Source organism: Enoplosus armatus, chromosome 16, assembly GCF_043641665.1.
Source record: "Enoplosus armatus isolate fEnoArm2 chromosome 16, fEnoArm2.hap1, whole genome shotgun sequence".
NCBI lineage: Eukaryota > Metazoa > Chordata > Actinopteri > Centrarchiformes > Enoplosidae > Enoplosus > Enoplosus armatus.
This window is the reverse complement of record NC_092195.1, coordinates 7,062,897-7,084,302: the sequence shown is the minus strand read 5'-3', so window position 1 is coordinate 7,084,302 and position 21,406 is coordinate 7,062,897. Positions and strand designations below refer to the sequence as shown.

The 21,406-nt window shown below is 42.5% G+C and overlaps 2 protein-coding genes across 2 annotated transcripts in view; one reads left to right on the top strand and one right to left on the bottom strand.

The window, feature by feature from the left end:
* Positions 1-2,359, top strand: part of col16a1 (collagen, type XVI, alpha 1) — a 53,526-nt gene extending 51,167 nt beyond the window's left edge. The window contains exons 66-70 of the mRNA XM_070921757.1: positions 53-247; positions 470-533; positions 733-909; positions 1,017-1,094; positions 1,944-2,359. Of these exons, the coding sequence (XP_070777858.1) occupies positions 53-247; positions 470-533; positions 733-909; positions 1,017-1,094; positions 1,944-2,137 (708 nt within the window). The 3' untranslated portion in view covers positions 2,138-2,359. The remainder of the gene's footprint in view (positions 1-52; positions 248-469; positions 534-732; positions 910-1,016; positions 1,095-1,943) is intronic.
* A 2,984-nt stretch (positions 2,360-5,343) lies between these two features.
* col9a2 (procollagen, type IX, alpha 2) lies at positions 5,344-21,010 on the bottom strand. Its single transcript, XM_070922282.1, has 32 exons — positions 20,939-21,010; positions 19,587-19,661; positions 18,217-18,252; positions 18,044-18,106; positions 16,149-16,202; positions 15,756-15,791; positions 14,451-14,474; positions 14,262-14,315; positions 14,074-14,127; positions 12,633-12,683; positions 12,486-12,542; positions 12,309-12,362; positions 10,876-10,929; positions 10,655-10,708; positions 10,120-10,173; positions 9,977-10,030; positions 9,801-9,854; positions 9,649-9,702; positions 9,507-9,560; positions 8,607-8,651; positions 8,469-8,522; positions 8,297-8,350; positions 8,159-8,212; positions 7,992-8,063; positions 7,622-7,657; positions 7,454-7,498; positions 6,994-7,026; positions 6,664-6,810; positions 6,504-6,558; positions 6,163-6,351; positions 5,978-6,055; positions 5,344-5,549 (listed from the first exon to the last, which is right to left on the bottom strand). Exons 1-32 carry the CDS (start codon positions 21,008-21,010, stop codon positions 5,344-5,346), a joined length of 2,076 nt encoding a protein of 691 aa, XP_070778383.1.
* Positions 21,011-21,406: the final 396 nt, after the last annotated feature.

The window sequence follows — 21,406 nt, the reverse complement described above, 5'->3', positions numbered from 1 at the left end:
CATGACTGACATTGTCTTTTATCTCCTAACATTACCTGTGTCTGTCTCCCAGGGTGAGGCAGGGGCTGCAGGCCAGAGGGGTCCTCCAGGGGAGAGAGGTAGACCAGGTCCCCCTGGTGGTGGAGGTTACCACTCCAAGGACGCACAGCCCATGATTGGCCCGGTTGGACCCAGAGGAGAGAGGGGAAGCTCAGGCTCACCGGGCCCCCCGGGGCTCCCTGGAACTCCAGGGTCATCAGGAAATGATGTGAGATACACTTTCATTACACTTGAAGAACTGTAGCCCAGATTTTTTTTTTTTTTTACTTTTAATCAGCTCCAAATCATGGAATATCCAGCTTGGTTGTGAGGTGATGCCAGGGGCGCTCAGTAGCTCCATCTGCTCTTGTAAATAATGAATTTTTTAATTATCTGCCTTGATTAATGTTTGCCCTTTTGTTTTTCTCTTCATTTCTCTCTTCTTAAACAGGCTGTAGTCAATTACGATGAAATCAAGAACTTCATCCGCCAGCAGGTCATCAAGATCTTTGACGGTGAGGGCAGGTTCTAGTCTCTGGAAATGTACATTGCTATGTGAAGGTTTACTGTGCATAATGCTACTGTTTCTAGACTAGAGCAATATTTTCTGTTCAGATGCATATCTCTCTTTCAAATAATTACTCCATTTCTTCCCCGGAACACCTCCTGCCGCTGTGGAATCATTATTTGTTATTGCATGTTTCACCTCCCCAGAGAGAATGGCCTACTACATGTCTCGCATGCAGATGCCAGTAGAGATGGTGGCATCCCCAGGTCGGCCTGGGCCCCCAGGAAAAGATGGAACGCCAGGCAATCCCGGGTCCCCAGGTGCACCTGGACTCCCGGGACAGATTGGTAGACAAGGCCGGCCAGGAGGCCAAGGTCCCCCAGGTGAGCCTTGTCACCAATAATCTTTCAAGCCTCATGACAGTGACATACGTGTCATTGTTAGGTAACTGTAAACACGTGGTCGAAATGTGTGACTTTCTTGTCTGTAGGACCACGAGGACCACATGGAGAAAAAGGAGATAAGGGTGTTGGAGAGATGGGTGATGTAGGACCTCCAGGAGCACCAGGTAATGTACCCCACTGGTCCATGGATCAGTAAGTAGTACAGCAGCAGCCATATGGTTCGGGCTGATCATCAGTGAAATGGGACAGCCATTAGCAAGTGCATCGTTTTGTGAAATGTTGTTGTGTCACATTTCAGCCAGATTGTGTCTTGGCCATTTTGTTGAGGCACTTACATCTACAACAATCTTCCACTACATATTTAAAATAGCTTTATGCACAATCTGATGCTAAACCCCTCTGGCAGAACAGGCTAACGTTACTTGAATGATCTTAAACAGTTTGCATTTGTTGTTGATTAGTAGCTGAAATGACAACAGTAATTTTCTAATCGTTCTTAAATGGTCTTAATTAAGATTACCAGGCTAATTCATATCACCCAAATCAACATCTGAGAATCCTCAATCATCATGGAGTTCAGTTAGATTTGGCTAAATTAGCAAATTAGCATCTGCAGTCATTTTACATTGTTTTTTTATATATATATTTTGGGTTGATGAATACTTTTAGTTGAAAAAGCAACTACTCACATCAATTGATTTTAATGTTTGTGTAATGTTTTCCCATGTTTATCTATTAGAGATTCTTTACTTATTGGTGTGTACTTACTTGACATATTTTCTGACACAGTGTTGGGATATCCTTAAGATAATACCTTACATTACTATGTTAAGTCCTTCATCTTGTTTCTACATTGTATTGGTACTGCAGTGTTAAATTGCAACACTCACAGAAGTTGTATCATAGATAAACTTTAAAGGGTACAAATTTAAAATTGTGGTTTTATGAGGGCCAGGCTAGCCAGTACCTGGGCCACAATCATTACATTCCTTCTACTTCCTTTGTTCTTCCAGGTGTCCCAGGTCCCCCCGGCTATGGTAAGATGGGACCCCCAGGTCCTGTTGGCCAGCAGGGTGTTCCTGGGATCCCAGGCCCTCCTGGGCAGACTGGTTCAAAGGGAAATGATGGCCGGTGTAATCCTGGAGACTGTATGAGCCATCAAGTAGAGTACAGCCCCAAGGGCCCACCTATCAAGGGCCCCTGGTAGAGGGCCAGAGGTAATGGAGGAGAGTGGCAGAGGGGACTGAAGCACAGAGACTACAGAGAAGACAGGAAGCCAAAGACAGTGATCCAAAGTTATTAAATCCAACCACAAGATGAAATAAAGGAGCTCCTTTGTTGTTGAATTGTATAGATTTACCCACACAGATTTCTACTGTAGTTCTGGGCAAAAAAAAAGGGCCCCGCTGGAATGAGGCCTGCGAAGACACACCAGCAGCACATTTTTATTGCATCATTCTTTTTCCCTATGAATACCAATTCATTGCTATATTACTGCCTCTTATTTTGGTCTTGCCTCTTTTTTCCCTCACTGTGTTTCACTCCTTTTGTACATTTTCAAAATACCCAGGGGAGGTGACAAGAATCACAATCTGTATTTTCTTCTCCTTGATTAATTCTGGCCTCTTATGTTTTTTTTCATTTTCTTTGTCTAAATCTTTGGAGGAGAATACACACAATTATTGTTGCACTTTGCTTCCACCTCTCATATCTTTGTTCCTTTCTCACAGAATCATGCGTCGTGCATCCCATGCATTTCTAATATTCTGTTTCAGTGCTTGCGGTGTGATGCATATTGGAATTTGACTTGTAAGAGAATATCCCAAGAAATGTATTTCAGTTCTGTAGAAACAGATGTCAAAAACCTGCCTTCATACCCTTTTTGATGGATTGACTGTTTTGTATATATTTATATTTATATATAGTGGCTTTTTATACTTTTTCAACAGATTTGATAAAAGGCATATGCATGGCAAGCCACTTATTTTTCATGTCAATGGTTATAAAGCAACAAAAAAATGCCCAAGGAATATTTTTGTAAGGTCCATGAGCTTTCAAAATGAAATGATGTGTTCAGTAAAAGACAAGTTATTTATAGATGAAAATTGCATTAGAAAGCATATTGGCTTATGTAATTATGTTGCTAAAGTTCATTTTGTGTAATTTTAACTCCAGTCCTTTGGGAAATACAGCCATTTTAAAGCATCTCATCTCATTTTGTATTCCAAAATAGCTATAATAGCCATCTGTCTGCTTCACTAGGCACTTAAGAAAATATGAGCAATAATTGAGCCCATTCACCACAGGTACTGTACTGCAACACACTGAGCACAGCCACCAAGCCCTCACGTAATCACGTAAAGATAAAGAAAATATTCTGAAAAGCATCACAGCGTATTTTGTAGTGTAACCTGTTACTGTATTTTGGGGTTGATATTTTTTATTGTTATATCTGGAAGTTTAAAATCACTACCGCCTCTGTAGTTTAATCGGCAGTTTAAACTATGAGCTGTGGGTCAGACTTTTGTTTCTCACAAGCTAACCCATGGGAAATGTTCCAACTTAAAACTGAATTAAATTGCTTTTCAAAGAGGTTGTATCATGTGGTTATCATTGTCAACCTGTGTTGTATCAAATACAGTTGATCCAACCATTGATGGATTCTGAGGCAATGGGCCTCTGGGCACAGGCATGTTAAAAGGCCCCACCCAGGAGCAGACCCTGACTGAAGTCATTTTATGCATCTTTGTAGTTTATTTGTGTCTGTATTCATTTTGTGTCTTTCATAGTCTTGTGTCTCTTTGTGGTTGTTTTCTTTGTAGTTGTTTACTCCTCAAACAGACGCTTTTGCCCACGCCCCCCTGACTCCTCGAGCCCCTGGTCCTGTGCTCGGTAGGCCTGTTCAGCAATCTATCTGTGCGTCCATCAACTGTCCAGCCAGTGTGTATATTTCTTTACTGTCATTGTTGTCCAACCCATCATGTGCCTTACATATATTGTATTATGAAACATTTGAGAAAAAAAACATACATTTTGAAAGCATAATTGTGGTTGTTTTTCATTGCAAGAAACATGTGTTTGAACAATTATACTGCATAGTCTAGTACATGCTATTGTAGTGTGGTTGGAAGATTTGGCCTTGATGGTGCAAGAATGTTGACAAAAGTGGAGCATGTGGACGCATGGGACTTTATTTACATGCATGAATTGATACTATAAAAGATTTGGAACAATAGGAGAAAAGAAAAGGAGATGAAAAGAGACTCGTTTCCCACATGATACAGAAGAGCATTAGATTTTATAAAAGGTTCCTCTTTATTGGTTTGGGTTGACCTGAACAGCCAGAAAAAAACCCTCTTTACAGATGATTAGATAAAGAACAATAAATAGCTTCTGTTGATGAAAATAAATCAGTCATTCATCTGACACCTTGTGGAAAGTTGACAGTGGCATAGGAAGCACATTCGGGCTGATTCGCTTTGAGAAAAAGTCGTTTTATCTGTAGGAACTTTTTATTACTCACTGAATTCATTAACACAGGATTTCTGTTGGTGCATATCGTAACCCATTCCTTTTTCTCTACATAATAATCAACACACATTTACAAAGATTTACAGCACTGCATTGTGGGAGATGGGACTGCCCATCGGGACATGCTGTTGCCAGGCAACAAGAGGAAGAGATAAAGCTAGTCGTTAGTTTTTAAAATGAGACTTGGGTTGAAAGCGGGCGGGGGGGGGCAAATGTACACATGAGGTAAATCAGGGATTTCACTGAAGCTTACAGATCAAAATACTACATGTTGCAATACAGTACAGTACTAAGTGTGAATTTAGGCTTCAATCATTTATTGGTCCTTTTTGTACACTTTTAAGGCATCAGGTGTGATGTCGCAAGAGAGGCAGGACATTGAAACTTCAAAACACGTCTCAAACAAAATATTGCATATGTAAAACCATTTAAAGTGACCACTTTGTAAGAGAAAAGCACCTTTTCCACCACGCTTGGTTTTCAGCTCTTCTCAGCTCAGAGATACTGCGGTGGTGGGAGACAAGGAGATGCAATATAAATCTGTTCCTCTTTCACTGCTGGAACAGGGCTGGGATATATGGATGGGACTGACACTGACATCATCCAAAAACACTTCTGAAGGATGTGGGTGGCTGTGAGCTGCTGTTGTCATGGTGATGTGGGGGATTAAGATCAGAGGATGTCCCACCAGTCAAAACTTCAGGTTGTCAGTTTCAGGAGGGGGCGCTATACACCCAGTCACTATCATTGTCCCCCACCCCTCATTCTCGATGTTGTCCTGCTGAGAAGAGTGGTCTCTCTCCTTCTCTCTCTCTCTCTCTCTCTCTCTCTCTATCTCTCTCCCTCCCAGGTGTTGTAAGCTGCTGATGGAGAGACGGGACTCTAAACATTGGGTCCTTTGATTGTCCCCGCCTCCTGTAGTCTTGGGGAGGTGTATGCTGATGCAGCCAGACACATCGCCGCCTCACAATAGCCTGGGAGACCCGTCGAACCCGCCTTACCAGGGCGACCGGCCTCTCCGGCTGCACCCTGAGGTCCTCTTTCACCGTGCCTGCCGTCCCGAGCCACACCATCAACACCGGGAGGACCTGATGGAGGGAGAGGGTTCAACACCAAGTAGGGATTTTTGATGATCTCCAGGGGTCAAGATGACCCATTGTTGAGAAAATCGCTCTAAACCCCACTCTGGACTCCCGCATGCATATGTTTAAGCTGTGTGTACATGTGCACAGGGGAGTGTGAGTGTGTTTTCCACTGTTTGAATTAGTGTGTACTGTTGCAATCCTATTACATTCTCATTCGCGAGCATCTGTTAAATGACTGGAGTTAATGATGCTTTTAAAATGCCTTTGAGCAGCCTCTCCTGTGACAAGAGCTGTAATGCCAAGTCGTATTGCACCCTTACTCTTCTTCACCTTTGGTCAGTGTTACATACTGGTTTACATGTGTGTGCATAAACCTTGCACAATTCCATTGTTTTTCAGTTTTTTTTTCATGTGAGGCTTTCAGCTCATACCTTGTATTCCTGGGGGTCCTGGTGGGCCTGGGTGGGGTTTACCGGGATCTCCTCTGTCTCCCTTTGCCCCTCTCTTTCCTGGAGAAGAGAAAAGAGGATGTGCTCAGATGTACCCTAAAAAAATGTACTTTCAGCTGTGTATTCATCATCTGTAAATGTATTGATTCTCTACTGTCTATTTCTACCTTTAAGTCCTGTGTTTCCAATCTGCCCAGGTCCTCCAATCATACCAGGAATGCCCCGGGTACCAGGTAAGCCATGTGGCCCCTGAGGGCCAGGTGACCCAGGAGGTCCAGGAGGGCCGGGAGGTCCCATTACACCAGCTCCACCAAGCACAGCCCTCTTGGCGCTCACCGCCACTGCTGCGAGCCTCTCTGTAACAGAACAGACAGCATCATCATTTTGATTAAATTACCTTTGATGACAGGCAACTGATTGCTCAGGAGATGAAAGTAGTTTCGGGAAATGAGCTAATCTAATCTCCCCTATGGACTTCAAAGGTGAATATTCAGGTCTAGACGCTCACCCTGCAACATCTTCAACACCACTTCAATAATATGCTGGTCAGATGCGTCACGTCCCTGGAGAGAGGAAGAGGAGACTGAGCATCGCAAAGTGCATCAATCATTACCAGTCCCTATATGTTCCATGCATCATAAATGTGACCAAGAGTGAACTGGATTCACCGATGATCCCTGAATGCCTGGCATGCCGGGAACTCCTCGCTCTCCATTGAGTCCCCTAGGACCGGGCAGCCCAGGTGGTCCCTGGTCTCCAGGTTTACCAGGGTCTCCAGTGGGTCCATTGTGCCCGGAATCGCCCCTGATTCCTTGCTGCGAAGGGATTAAGGAAGAGTGGATTTATGGAGAGTAAAAAAAGATGCAGAAGAAAAGTGATGATATCAAAAGTAAAAACGAAAAATCCAAGAAAGAAAGAAGGGAACAGAAGAAGGAGGGAGGGAAGCTCAAGCCTGGCATTTTTATGGCACATGAGATTTCCACACAGTACAACCTCACCTGTCCTTTGGGTCCCGGTTCACCAGACAAACCCTGTCACAGCAAACACAGATACTTTGTCATTTTCACATTCATCACTTCCATCCATCATTTCTGCCTCAGAGACACTCATTGAGCAATAATTCAAGAATGAATGTTGTAAATGAACGTCTTAGAATGCGGCTTCAAAGAGCCAACGTGCATCATTGCTTCACTGTCATGTAAATAGCTCATTTGCCATCTGGATTATTATGGGGATTCGTATGCAAATTCAAAAACAGACTTCCTCTTCTTCTTAACTTCAGTGTGGTTATGAAATTTTCTGCTATACATCACTTCGCTTTGATGCCTTCAGAACCAAATGTTTAAACCTTCTTATTTAAAGCCTGCAAGTTTTTGTTAGTATTTTGTACACTCACAGACTTTTGTGGTTCTTTATCACAAAAAAACAGCTTTAGGTTGTGCAAGTAATGATTTTTACCTTTTCACCTTTCTCACCGGCCAATCCCTCAACACCGGGGTCACCCTAAAAGCGACAGATAGAGGAGAAGGGGGGGACTGTTTGTCAGCATGGAGCTGAAATACAACATACAACAATATCAGATACGTTTATGACAATCCAGTTCAAAAGAGCAAAATTGCTACTCACGACGTCTCCCTTTGACCCAACTTTTCCTTGGAAGCCCTGGAAAGAGAGATGGGTATGTAAATGGGGTCAAGTCTAGATCATAATATCATGAAAAATAAAAACATAAAACTAAATATTGATTCAAGCCAGTGACACTAAGAAAGATGTTGCCTCATCTCTAAAAAAAGGAAGATGAGGATGCTTAGATTATCATTTATATTGCTTATTAATATTGTCTGCCTCGTTCTGTGATTTACTGTGCATTGATGACTTTTATACGTGGGTAAACACTGCCCCCAATGGACAAGTCTGGGTAACTAAATTATTATGAAGTGTGTTTGAATATTTGCAGTGATGCACATGTTTTACAAAGCACAATACATGTACAGACCTTGTCTCCCTTGGTTCCACTAAGACCCTGGGCACCTGGAACACCAATTGGTCCTCTCTCTCCTTTGTTTCCCTGTTCAGAGACATTCAAATTTATGTAAGAAAGTACAACTGCAGATCAGCTAAAAATTTACTTCTAGACAAAGAAAAGCAAGAGACGCAACTTACAGGCTTGCCGACTACTCCCTGGGGCCCCACTTCTCCCCGCTGGCCTCTGTCACCCTGTTGAAATCAGGTGATATGAGTATGTTTGGTTCATAGTTGCGTTTTTTTAGCGCTTTTAATGTGATCATTCAGGATTTGTACCTTTGGTCCAGGAACTCCTTCCATACCAGCCTCACCAGGAAGGCCAGGCTCACCCTAGGAGAATAAAGTTAAAGTACAATTATTCACCCTGCTGCACAACACAAGAACACAACCACAATACCTGGGGAAAAAAACAAAAAATCCATATTTTGTGTGTATGTTTATGAGTTACCAGAGGTCCGGAGGCACCAGGCATGCCAACATGACCCCTAAGTCCAGGCTCGCCCTAACAAGGGAAGAGAAAGGAAGACATTTAAGAAATGAAAACCAGAACAATGCGGTCACTACAATGAGTTTTTAAAAGGCTTACCTTTGCTCCAGGTCCTCCCTTTGACCCAGGACTGCCAGGCAATCCCTGCAGACAGAATTAACAAGACTGAAATGAGTGCAAATCAAAGTCTGTATCTTGGGTGGCCTAGTGGTAAAGACGCAAACCCTATAATGTCCCTCTTGTATTCTGACAGTATAGTGTACAGTTTATGTTTGACATACTGAGAGTGAGCCTGAAAATACATGCAGTAATGAATGTGGATATTAGTATGTGGGTGGTAATAATGCTGATGCCTGATATAATACTAATAATGAAAATAGGCCGAGCTGCAGTGTCAGCTATCGGCATATACCTTGCAGCAGGTTTCCTTGCAGTGATTTTGTGTGTGTGCGTGTAGGGCATAAAGCAGTGTAAGTTATGGTGTTTGAGTTTGCAACACTGTTGGTGTCACTGCAATGACCACACAGCAAAGTGTGTATCTCATGCTCCATTACCCCTTAGTCAGAATGATGCGCACCCACACAAAAACGCACACGCACACACACACACACACACACACACACACACACACACACACACACACACACACACACACACACACACAGTATAGCCACTGGTCTGATTGTGATAAATCACTGTTGGTGGGAGGGAGAATGCTATTTCAAGGTGGTTCAAATTCTAAAACAGTGTGGGTCACAGGGTCACTGTTAACCTGGATTAGAGCCCAGAAAACAAAACATACGAAGATTTACAGGCAGCGTCACGCTGGTTTCCCCTGTCTGTGTTCCAGCTTTGTTGAATTGAGGAGGAGAACAGATTGACCCCCCTACGTGGTCTGAGTGACAATACGTGTTTACAGACAAGCTTATTTGCATGTGCCTTTAGTGGCATCGCTGAACAATAACCCCCCCCCCCCCACTGCACTGAAGGATCACTCACCGCAGCTCCCTGAGGACCAGGAGGACCAGGCATCCCGGCCTGGCCAGGGCTGCCCTGCAGAAAAGAGAACAGAAGAATAGTAAATTGCCATCTTGTACTGAGATTGAAGTTGATCATCATTATCCCGGCTGGCAACCCTTACCTTGATTCCAGGAACACCAGGTGTGCCGTCTTTTCCATCAATACCCGGCAGACCCTGAAAAAGCAGGCAGATGAGTCAGTGGACTTCATTTGGCACACTCTCTGAACACCGGCGCAACTGTGTTGTGCACAAACAAAAATGTGTTCACTCACATTCTCTCCCTTTTTGCCAACCGCACCCTGTGGGCCCTGGATACCTCGGCTGCCCTGCAGAAGATAACCAAAACAACGTCAGTGTATTTGGAATCTGAGAAATGTTTAATCTTTTTTGTCCCATGCCACAACTTTGACAATAAACTTCTAGGGAAGACTCTAGGAGAGTCACCTACTTTGTCTCCCTTGTCTCCTGCCTCTCCGGGTGGTCCCTGAGGGCCCTCCTCACCCTGCAAACAACAGAGAGAGTACCAAAGGTGTACTGTGGGTACCTGATTTTATATGAGTAGTTTGTGTGTATGTGTGTGTGTGCACTTACAGGAGGCCCAGGAATTCCTACAGGTCCATTGATGCCCTTGTAACCGCGAGGCCCCTGCGGGAAAACAAAAAAGTGCCATCAATCACTTCAGATCAGGGAGGATGCTAAGTCACGGTAGCCTACTATTCATTGTGATAAAGGGGTAATTAGCGCTTAACTCACTTCACTAATAGGAGCTACACAGAGAGCCAGCCACTCTTGCTTTGGCACTAAGCCGGGGCGCTAACTTGGCTAACACGGCTAATGTTAACAGTAAGACGGATGTCTACAGCGGATCATTAACTACAGATGGAGGCACCGTGGACCCAGACAACCCCAACTCATTAGAGGAGGAGAGAGATTTGTGTTAGCATCATTTCCATATGTCCCCATTGCTGGTAATGGATGATGTTTGTGTAGTGGGGGCAGGTCTGGTTGTGCCTCCTTGGTGCTAATCTAAGAATGAGAACAGCCTTGTACCCAAAGAGACAGAGGACAAAAAAATACATGTGGCTGAGAAAAAAAAGAAAAAAAAAAAAGAAATGGCAGGACTCACTGCTTCGCCTTTAGGACCCATCATTCCTGGATAACCCCTCAGACCCATCGGACCCTTAGAAGGAAGCAGGGCAAAACAGGGTGAGACAGGGACAGACCCTTGGCCAGACATAGAGAAAATGCTACAACACTATCAAATGAAGTAAATACCATGTGAAAAAAATACAATATTAGCCTATGTTTCTTTGCCAAGTGACTAAAAAAGTTGAATTCAAAGCATACCGGAGGTCCTGGGATGCCCTGTTCCCCAGAGATGCCCACTTCTCCCTTGGGACCCTGATGGAGGAGAGGGAAAAGAACATGTTGATTAGTTATTCTCATTCTGTACCACAGCTGCCTGCTACCAATCATGGCACATTCAAACATTTCCACAAGCTGTAGGAGGTCTTGATTTTGTGTACATGTCCACAGAGTTTGACCCAAGAAGCTTTGAGCTGGACAGAAAATCCAGTCTGTGATGGTTGCTGGATGCTTTTGATGTCTAAACTGATCTTTGACAGTCATGTGCTGGTATTATGATGGTTTAAGCTTGTTAAAAATCTAGCTCAAGCTAGTCAGCTAAAGCTAGCTAACCATTGCCAAATGATTATGGAAGCTGTTTAGGGTCTTCTGTGTTATCATAGTAACAGTTTTGGGAAACACACTTATTTAGAGTACACTTTTAAATATAACACTTATAAATCACTCTTATGTCTGTTAAATTGTGGTTTTGTAGGACGTTACCTGTGGTAACTATTTCTTGGCCAGGCCAGTGACTTCCTGAAGACTTGTTGTCACTGTGAGGTATCCAAACAACCAGCTAAGACTCAAGGAAGTCAGTGTACTGTTTGCCAGGAAATGTTACAGCATATAAATGTGTTGAGTAATCTTATTGGTCTACCAGTGATCTAATTTATAACCCTCACCAGAATCATGTCTGTCCAATAAAATACATCCAAAACAAAGCTTGGGTCATCAATCAGTTTAAGCTGGTCTAGTTTTATTTTTCAGCAGACTAAAGATAAAGGTGATACTGGTCTTGCTCACTAATCGACTTGTCTTTGGCATCACATAGTCATCAGTAACATAGCAAGTAGGAAAAAAGCATTTTTCATAGATGGTATCTGTGTTTTAGTTTGAACAGATAGTGGGGATGTAAACAGCTCGTGCTGGATGCTGAAGAAGAAAAGAGAGAGCAGCACAGTGCAGTCTTGAGTCATGACGGGTCTTCTAAAATACTGGTCTGCCTGGGAGGAGTGATAACATGGTGTGCTGAGTGTTTTGAGCGTCTGAGGCTCCTTGTGCGGGAAGATCAGAGGCTAATTCCTGGGGCCTGGCTAGCCGCTCCCTTGGAGCCCACTGTGTGCTCATTAGCTCTGCTTAATACAGCGAGGTGAGCGGGCTGGGCGAACCCTGACTCTCATCCTCCCCTTCATGTACCTGGCTCTTCACCACCCCTTTCATCTGGCTTGCTGCATGGTGACTGCAGGGCCAGGGCCCAGGCCTGACTAATCGCAGCCAGATTAGTGCCAGTCATGTGCCTCGGGGGGCTTCATTAGAGCTAATCCTTGCCTCTGCTGGGCCTGAATGGTGGGTGTGGAGTGTGCAAGACTGTACAACATGTACACATATGGGTGTTTGCGTGTATCCGTTCAGGCAGAGATTGTGCAGCTCACCGTTTTTCCTATGCTACCAGACTCTCCGAGAACACCAGCACGTCCTTTGTGTCCCTAGAGGGCAACAATCAGAAGAGTGTCATAACAATATTGCAATGTAACACAATCATTGATGCTGAAAAAAACCTATGCTTATTCCTTCAGGGCAACTTGAAACAAAACAGGCAGACTATTCACCTTGACGCCCTGCAGTCCCTGGGGGCCTTTAGGTCCTGCTGGACAGTTAAGAGGACACTGTTGTCGAAAGAGGGAAATACATGGATTATGAAAAGTGAAGTTGTGTCAAAACAGATTTGTAAGAAAGGGGGTGTCATCACATCTTACCTGGAAGTCTGCACTGCCCTCTTCTCCACCGATGAACTTCCCTGGAGGACCCTGGATAGACAGATGGATGGATAGAGATAGATGGATGAAGAAAGTCAAATGGTCACTGTCGCCTCTACTCCCACGAGCTGAGCCAGCACTCTCACTTTCTCTCTCTTTACCTATTTCTCCCTCCATCTTTCCTTCTCTCTGTTTATAGATTGAGTTAGAGAGTAAAGTATCTCTACAGGGGATGATGTATTCCTGCTACAGTCAGATGAGACAGCCCACTGATCTAATGGGGGTTTATTTACCCTAGGACAGCACTAAAGCTAAACAAATACACTCCCCTGGGCTGGGAACATCACTCTCAATGAAGACACCACCCCCTTCTTGGAACCACTCAGAGATGCGCACAGGAGAGTACATACGCCATTGGAAAATAAAACTTGAAAGTGTACCGCTCAAAACTGTTTGTGGTATTCTGTTGGGACCTGTACAAGCAGCGGTGAGCTCTGGCTGTGCTAGGTGCTTTGTTATCATACAGCACACTTTTAAAAACACAATCGTTGCTGCTGGTTTTGCAGAACACATTTCAACATAACATCAGCAGATGTTGATGTCGAGTGTGCCTTTGCTTTACTTTTGCACTCTGATCCCATTCAATAATATAAGTAAACTGCAATTAGATTGGTGTAAATGTATGCTTGATTTAGCCAAACAAGCTTCTGGTTGCTCATTTATCTCTCACGTCTTTTACATAGCTGTTATCACCAATCTCCAAGACTGTCTTCAGATATGAAACAATTTAATCTGACATCAATTATAGCTAGACTGATGCATTTGCTGGGCGACAAATTAGCAGATTATTATCTTATTGCAGATATATTAACATCAGCAGGATTTACGTAAAATTGTTTGTCCACCAGAGAGAAATTAAAAGTTTATCTTTCAACTGTAAAATGTTCCTCACAGTGCAAATTGAGGGGACCTTATCAAAAATGTATCTATGTAAAAAATACATGGTTTTCAGACTTTAAAAACTCTCAAATATTGACATCAGTATCGTTCTTGCCCTTTGCTATTGTTGCTTATGCTAACTACAGAGTTCTTTTTCTACCCCAACCAAACTGGTGAACTGTGTTTGAAAACATGAGCAGTGAGCTGCACGGAAATAAAGGGGTCTGATGCCGTTATTTGCAGCTATGCTTTATTTTAGTTTGTTATAGTAGTATGTAATAAAACATAATAATATATTATTGTGTTGTTCTTAGATTGTCTTGTATGTTGTACATGTTAATGTAATGTATTGTACGTACAGAGGATACTCTGTTATTTTGTCTACTACAACAACACTCCAACCCCTTAATCTCAGGTTTTCCAAAGGCATTCTAGCACAAAGATCATCTTTGTTCCATTAAAAACGAGAGAGAAAGATAGCCAGTCCTGGGTGGACACTTACTGGTTTGCCAGGAGGGCCAGGAAGCCCTGGAGGTCCAGGTGATCCCAAAACACCCTAAACGAAGCAGAGGAAAGAAAGAAGCTGTGAATAAGAAGCTGAAAACACAAGTGTTCTGGTGGTTTACAACCAGTTTATAAGATGTTGGTAAGTATTGAAAGCTGTATAATAAACTGAAGCTGGTGTCCTACCTTTGGTCCATTTGGTCCAATTTCACCTGGAAGACCAATTGGCCCTGGGACGCCCTAGACAAAGAGACACAGAGAGCAAGAAAGAACAATGTGTACACATCCCACCAGACACAAAATGATTCCCACACCTCAAAGCAAAGCCATTAAGTGATAAAGGCATAACTGTATTATACCATACAAGCTACTTACAGCCAATCCTGCAAGGCCGAGTCCCTGTGTGGACAGAAGGGACGAGGGGTTAAATTACTGTATCACAAGTGGAGTCAATCCGTCAAAGTATCAATTAACATGTGTGAAAGCCAATTAATACTGGCAGCAGTAATTCAGTAATACGTGTGTGTACAGTGGCGGAGTGCAGGGTAAACTGTGCTCAAGAAGAACAAAGACACAGAACGCAATCAGTTTATGTTTGCTGTGTCTTTTGCTTGGAATTAATTATAAACAAAGTAATTAAGTAAGTAAGCCTTCTTGGAGGAAGAACAGCCCACAGGGCAGGATCTCCCGTCTCTGCAGCGCGAGGCAGCTGGGTGTACAAGCACAGCCCCCAGACAGGATGCCTGTTAATGCTAAACAAAGGATTTAACTAATAGTGTTGCATTCAAGCATGACATTGGATGACTCTGGACTTAATGTTTGAATATATTGAATGATGTCTGAGAGACGGATGCTGAGCACCCCCTAGTGGTGTTAAGACTGTGTTACAGATGATGGTGCTGGTACGCTTACTGCTCAATTGATTGGCCGTGCATTTGCTCGTGCGCATAAAGTCAGGGGTTGCATTTAATGATAACACGTGCATAAAATGTGGATCAGTGAGAGCACTTCTCTTCTTTATCGAGGACCATGTGTGTGTGTGTGGGGAAGGATAAGGCTCATGTCAGCAGTAGAAGGCATATGCCACATCTGGGTAAACTAAACCCAAAAGGGGGCACAGCTGGTCAGGCATTCAGGCATGGAGAAAAAGACACTCGGGAGGTTGCCTTATGAGACCAGCTGGGTTCCAATATGTTCGTTAGAAAACTGACGAGGCTTCAAACAATGACTCAGTATCATGACAGCCTTATGCGATACAATGTTATCTAATTAGTCATACTGTACCATATATAAATATACAGTGAGTACATTTACTCTAGTACTGTACTTGAGGTATTAATTATTTATACTTCACTACTACTCCACAACATTATAGATCAAATATTATACTTTTTATTCCACCAGATTTATCTGGCAACTATAATTACTATTTACAATTCAGATCATTAACACATTGTCCTGTTCTCCTTGTCATGTTTTAGATGTCTGTGAGTTTGCAAGTTTAAGCAGTTTGAATGCAAAACATTTACTTTTATTGGTACTTTGACTTTTCAAGTAAAGAAGTACTTCTTCAACCACTGCACAGAGCATAAGATATGAATTATATTAAAACATATATTAGATATTCACTCTTCACTTCATTGTAGCAATGAGGTGACAGATAATAAATAGTTTACTTACAGGAGGTCCAGGTTCGCCACTTGGTCCAGGTTGACCCTGCAGGCAATGGAAAACATTATAACCCAATATAACTGAAGTAGTGACATGCTAGAGTGGCACATAAGCAAATGAGGACAATAGCCACAGGGCATGAATTTAGCTAACATGACATTCAATGTTATACTGGAGGAAAAATAATGTTTTATTAGAAACCTTTAGAGAGACAACAATTAAGACAATGGGAACATGACCCTGAGACGATTTGGTTATAAAACGGACCCTCGAGAAATATGAAAGCTTTGTTTCAGCAACACCACCACAAGGTGACATGTTAATGTCTGAGTTACGGGTTCTCCACAGTATAATGGTGCCTTTGTTCTAATGATCTTTTCAGGTGCAGGTTTAGACACTTGCCTTAGGGCCAGGGCTCCCAATAGGACCTCGGTCACCCTTTGCTCCAATCAAACCCTGGAGACAGACAGGAAGAGTTGTTGGCAGGCAGACACGCTAGACATGTATATAGAGGTCAAAATAGCAAAGGAAAAACATAGAAGAGGTAAAAAAGGAAATCATCAGTCACCATTGTGCTTCCCACGGGCTGCATGGGACTTTAAGTCACCTTATAATAAGGCTAATCACGCATTTGATTGAAGTTGACACTGTTCTTGTAAGTAATTAGGAAACAAACCAGAGATTGAGATTCCAGGGCGGATTACTGACTAAATCTCTGAGGAATGCATGTGAGTGTGTGTGTGTGTGTGTGTGTGTGTGTGCTTCTGTTAGCATGTGATCAAGAGCCATTGACACTCAATTCCCCTCCAACCAAGACTGAAGCAGCAATTAGTACAAGTGCCACCAGAAAAGCTGCACCACAATTAATATCAGGTAAATCAATAACTGAAGTGCATCAAAGCTATGAAATCAATTTAAACTTGTCTGCTTGTCTTTATCTCCAACTCCTCACTACCTGTGATTAGTAGAGATTGAATAGGTGTAATCAGCGAGGGATAATGGGTTTGACCAAGTATATTAACCTCATTGTGTAGAATAAGTATTCCTAATAAGTTGTCCTAAAAGCTATTCATTCGTTTTTTTGAAACGATGAAATAAGCTTTAATTACTAAATCACTGTGTTGACAATAAACCAATAGTTAGGAGTTCAAAGGTCAGCACTGCAGTGCCAGGAGGATTTTCTGTCTTTGGAAAATAAAGACCCAGCCCACAGAGGGAAAGTCTGAATGCTTTAATGTGAAAATAACTCAAACAAATAAACAGTAGCTTGATGGCCTTGTTTTCCTTAAAAATCTTGAATTGGAGAAAAGGAGCTATGAGACATTAAAATAATAATAAGCCCAGAGAAATGGGAATCATTAAAAATGCTTTAAATATTACATTAAAGCTAAAAAAAAAAAAATAAAAAAAAAAAGGCTTAATGACTTTATAATAACTTAAAGGTACTCTGTGGAGTTTTTATTGTAAACAGTTTTGTTTACATTGAACATTTCTCATCAAACCCCACCGTGCACATCCTTAAGCTGTAGTATTTTCTACCTCATAAAGCATCGGCAAAGCCAGACCATGTCTCGGATACAATTGAAATCTTCTGAAAAACAGAGTAAGTGGACCTTGAGTCTTGACTGTTTTGACAAACTACTACTAGTCCTAAACTCACATGTAAGCAGTTCAATCTCCATGACAACTCAATCAATCGCTGATGAGGACTGTGTGACTACTAATATTTTTTAAATAGCCCTCTCCAGTCAGCACAACTGTACATCACGTCACTCCAAACTCCTGGTGTATATGCACGTTGTCGTGCACGTTCTGGTGCAACAAGTGATGCAACACAGGGACCCGCTCATCAAAACATGGCTCTACAGCACCACTAGTTTCCAAATATACTACAAGATACCTAAATGTTAATTCATTGGCTATTCTTTTATTTTTTTTTAATTGTCATATTGTTTATGATGACCAACACTGTTTGCTTTCATTTGACGTATTTTCTAAAAAAAAATGCTTCACTACTAATGACAGTTAAATTCTGTTTATGTTTCACTGTTGCTCGTCTTGCTATTCCTGTGGGATTTTTTTCACATTTGTTCCCCCAAAGTTTACTTTTCCTTATTAAGCTGGTTTCACATTAAACCTCTCAGAATGTTTCTTTTGGGGAGTATTTTTTGTTATCATCTCATTAGCATTTTCAAGGGCATTTCTCTCTCTTTGTTGCACTCTTTGTCTCTCTGTCTCTTTGTTGCACTCTTTCTCTCAAACACACACTAAAGACCGACATTAGTCATTTCACTTACATCAATGCCATTCTCTCCTGGTGCTCCATCAGGACCTGGCTCTCCCGGCTCTCCCTTTTGTCCCTACAGTGAAAGAAAACACACTATTGTCATGAACAAAACCAAGTCTTGATAAATGAAACATTAAATTTTCTGTAATATAAAATCTAAGAAACAGCACAGTACAAACTTACTGGTGGACCAGGGGGGCCAGGAGGTCCTTTATCTCCCTGCAGAGAGACAGAGTGGCGACGTTAACCCTTTTTACTTGGTATTTGTACATTTAACAAAGTATGGGATATATGACATGGTAAGCAACATGGTCTTTTAAAGACATTCATACATTTTGCCCATATTTGTGTCTGTCTATCATCACAATGCCCCTCATCACCGATAAATCTGACAGAATCTGTGGTTCACTTTGCAGGTTCTCACAAAAATAAAGTACTAACTATAATTGCTATTACAATGACTATAGTAAATCAAAGTTAGTCTCATCTGGGTTTTCTTTGGTATTGTTTAGTATTGTTTTATCTGTTTGACTGATATTTGTATAGCTTTATCTTAGACTTCTGTTGCCGTCTTGTCTTCGCATAAGAGGTTTCCGACCTTATGTGACTTACCTGGTTAATTAAAGGTTAATAAATAAAATAAAGAAATGATCACAGCCTGCGTGTTTGACTTGTTAGATGAAAATGGACATCCTGGGACAAGTTGAGAAAGTTATACTGCTACTGAGATGGTCATGGAGGCGCTGCATTAATACAAACAACATTTGCAACATGAATATCATGTTCTTCCAGGCAGAGACACATGTTCAAAGATTCGACCAGTAACTTTCATGGAAACAACCTATAGCAGAAGTTCATATATAAAAGGCTGGATTGTCCACCACGTTGACATCCCACCTATCCTGTGGCAGAGACCCAAAAAAATAAATGCCAGTGTAGAAACTGGATAAGGCAGGCTACACCTTCCAGTTTGGACCAAGCAACATTGATCTCTTTCTTTGCAATGGGGAGGCGTTAGTGTGCTAACTTATCCCAGCTGATGTCTGGTGACTTAGAACTTACTGTAACTCAATCCATCCGTCACAAGTCAAAATGCACATAATGCATTTAATGAAGGTGGTACGGTGGAGTTTAATAGTTTGTTAGTTAATAGTTCAAACATTCTAGCTGATCCAAACAAATCAATCACATCAGATTTTGGATATCAAATATTTCCCTTTGCAGGAAGGTTTCACAGGCCGCCTGTTTCCTGCTCCACTAGCCCAGCAGCCTCCATTTGCAACACATTTAAACAACCTGTGTGTAGTTAACCCTGAGAATATCTCAAATGTATCACATTACTGTGACACAAACTCAGGATTGAGGCAAGGGTCCCTTCTCAAAGACCCCTCTCTCTGCCGGGAACAGAGCTCTTTTGTGCCAGTGTGTTTTCATTTGCAGTGCTCTCTGCTGGTAAGACTCCAGTACTGCAGAGCACCACAGGGTTGGTATTTCTCCAGCACAATGATGGTCTTTGTGACAAATCTGCTGGGCAAACCTGTGTGGATACTCACATCAATGCCGTCGGACCCAGGGGTGCCAGAGGGGCCTGGTGGGCCGGGCTGGCCCTGAGGTCCAGGTGGACCCCTCTGAAACGCAGGCAGAAAGAAATGTTAAGACTCTCAAGTAATTACAAACAACAGTAAACCCCTTAGCAATTCTTATAGTACTGTACAGATGTCGTAACATTATTATAAACAGTAATATCCAGTAGAAACATGAATATTATGCTCATACTGTAGGAGATAATACCAAAGGGTACAATTACATTACAACAGTTGTTGTTTATAACATTAAAAAATAATGCAACAATAGTAAATCATGTAAATAATTAGTAAAACAATATTCGTAACTTGTCATATGATGCAGAGTAGACCTACATCTAATTGGTCAAGTCTGGGCAGGTTACTGCATCGTGTCCGTCGACATCAACTTGTATGAAAGCATCACAACAGTAAAATAAGATAATAAAAAAGGAAAAATAAAAAGGAAAAACTGGATAATATTGAATAAAATTGGTGTAGGAGAGGGAAAACAAAGGATTGAGGAGGAATGTGGAAGGAGGGGTCATGAGACTGGCCATGTTTACCCCCACTACCCACACCTCACCCCCTCTCTCTCCACCCCACTGTCTTGAATATCATCTCAGCGGATCAGTCAGTCCGTCCAGGTGGAAAAAAAATAAAAATTTGAATCCAGCTTTGAATTCTTCAAGTGTTCAAGAAAAATGTGTAAAATGTAAAAAACAAGAATATTCCTTAAGAGTGAAAAAACTGTTAGACGTCCAGCAGATAACATGTAGGTGTCTGTTTGAATAGGGCCTTTCACGCTCAGTGGACAAAGTTTGTGTGTGTCTGTGTGTGTGTGTGTCAATGTCCACTGATTTCCATCTCTGTCACAGCTACTGAGTTTGCCCATGAAAAACAACAAAAAAAACCCATTCCTTCATTCTTTGATTACTAAAAATCATCTTGGCCAGAACCAGGTGATGGGAAATCCTCGCCTTCAATAGCAACTCCTCAGTTAAAGCTTCAGAGGAGATAAGAGTCCATGCACGATAAGGATGATAATCCACAGAAGATAGTCCGGTTTCATTTTGTCTCCACAGCAGAAAACCCATTTCAAGCTCATCTTTCTTTTACATGCATGCTATAAAGCCAGATGGTGTACACACATAGATCTGTGTCGGTTCAGCCTCCAGCATTTTGATCACTTCAACCAGCACCAAGACAGCACACAACATATCACATCCCCCCAAGACATCCAGGGCCATCCTTTCCAGGGGCCCTTATCCCCACTGAACCCCAGAATAAAAAAAGGAGCTAAGCCTGAGCAGAGCAGGTCTCAACCTCCCCTATCCACTCACCACTTGGGCCAAAGCCAGGCACAAGGTCTGCAGTATTACCCAGGTCTTCAGCAAGGCAGAGAGAGCAGCCATGGTCCCTCTCCCCTGTCTGTCTCTCCTCGGTTCACCAAATCCTCTCTTCTGGCTCCTCTTTCCGCTCCCTTAGTCCTCTCCGGGCCGGCACAGCGTGGAACTGGTGGAGCAAAGCTGTCCGAGAGGAAGGAGGGGGGGTGGAGGGGCTATGTGCACTGCCCCGAAAAAATCCACTCAGGAGGAAGGAGAGAGCTGAGAGGGGAGAGGGGTGGATGGAGGGATAAGGAGGGGTGGAGATGGAGAGGGAGGAGGACAGAGAGAGAGGTGTAATCCTGCCCATCAGATGGCCCCTGAAAGCAGAAGAAAAATACACTGTGCACCCATCAACACTGTAGACAACACACACACACACACACCTATATATAGTTAAACACACACACACACACACACACACAC

Excerpts from the sequence above, each read along its gene's own strand:
- col9a2 (XM_070922282.1), bottom strand. The coding sequence starts at position 21,010 with ATGGCTGCTCTCTCTGCCTTGCTGAAGACCTGGGTAATACTGCAGACC. Across the intron at positions 12,684-14,073 it reads CTGGCCCTCCTGGCAAACCA|GGTCCTCCAGGGAAGTTCAT; the intron begins GTAAGTGTCCAC and ends CTGTCTATCCAG. Across the intron at positions 8,213-8,296 it reads AAGGAGTTCCTGGACCAAAG|GGTGACAGAGGCCAGCGGGG; the intron begins GTACAAATCCTG and ends TGATTTCAACAG.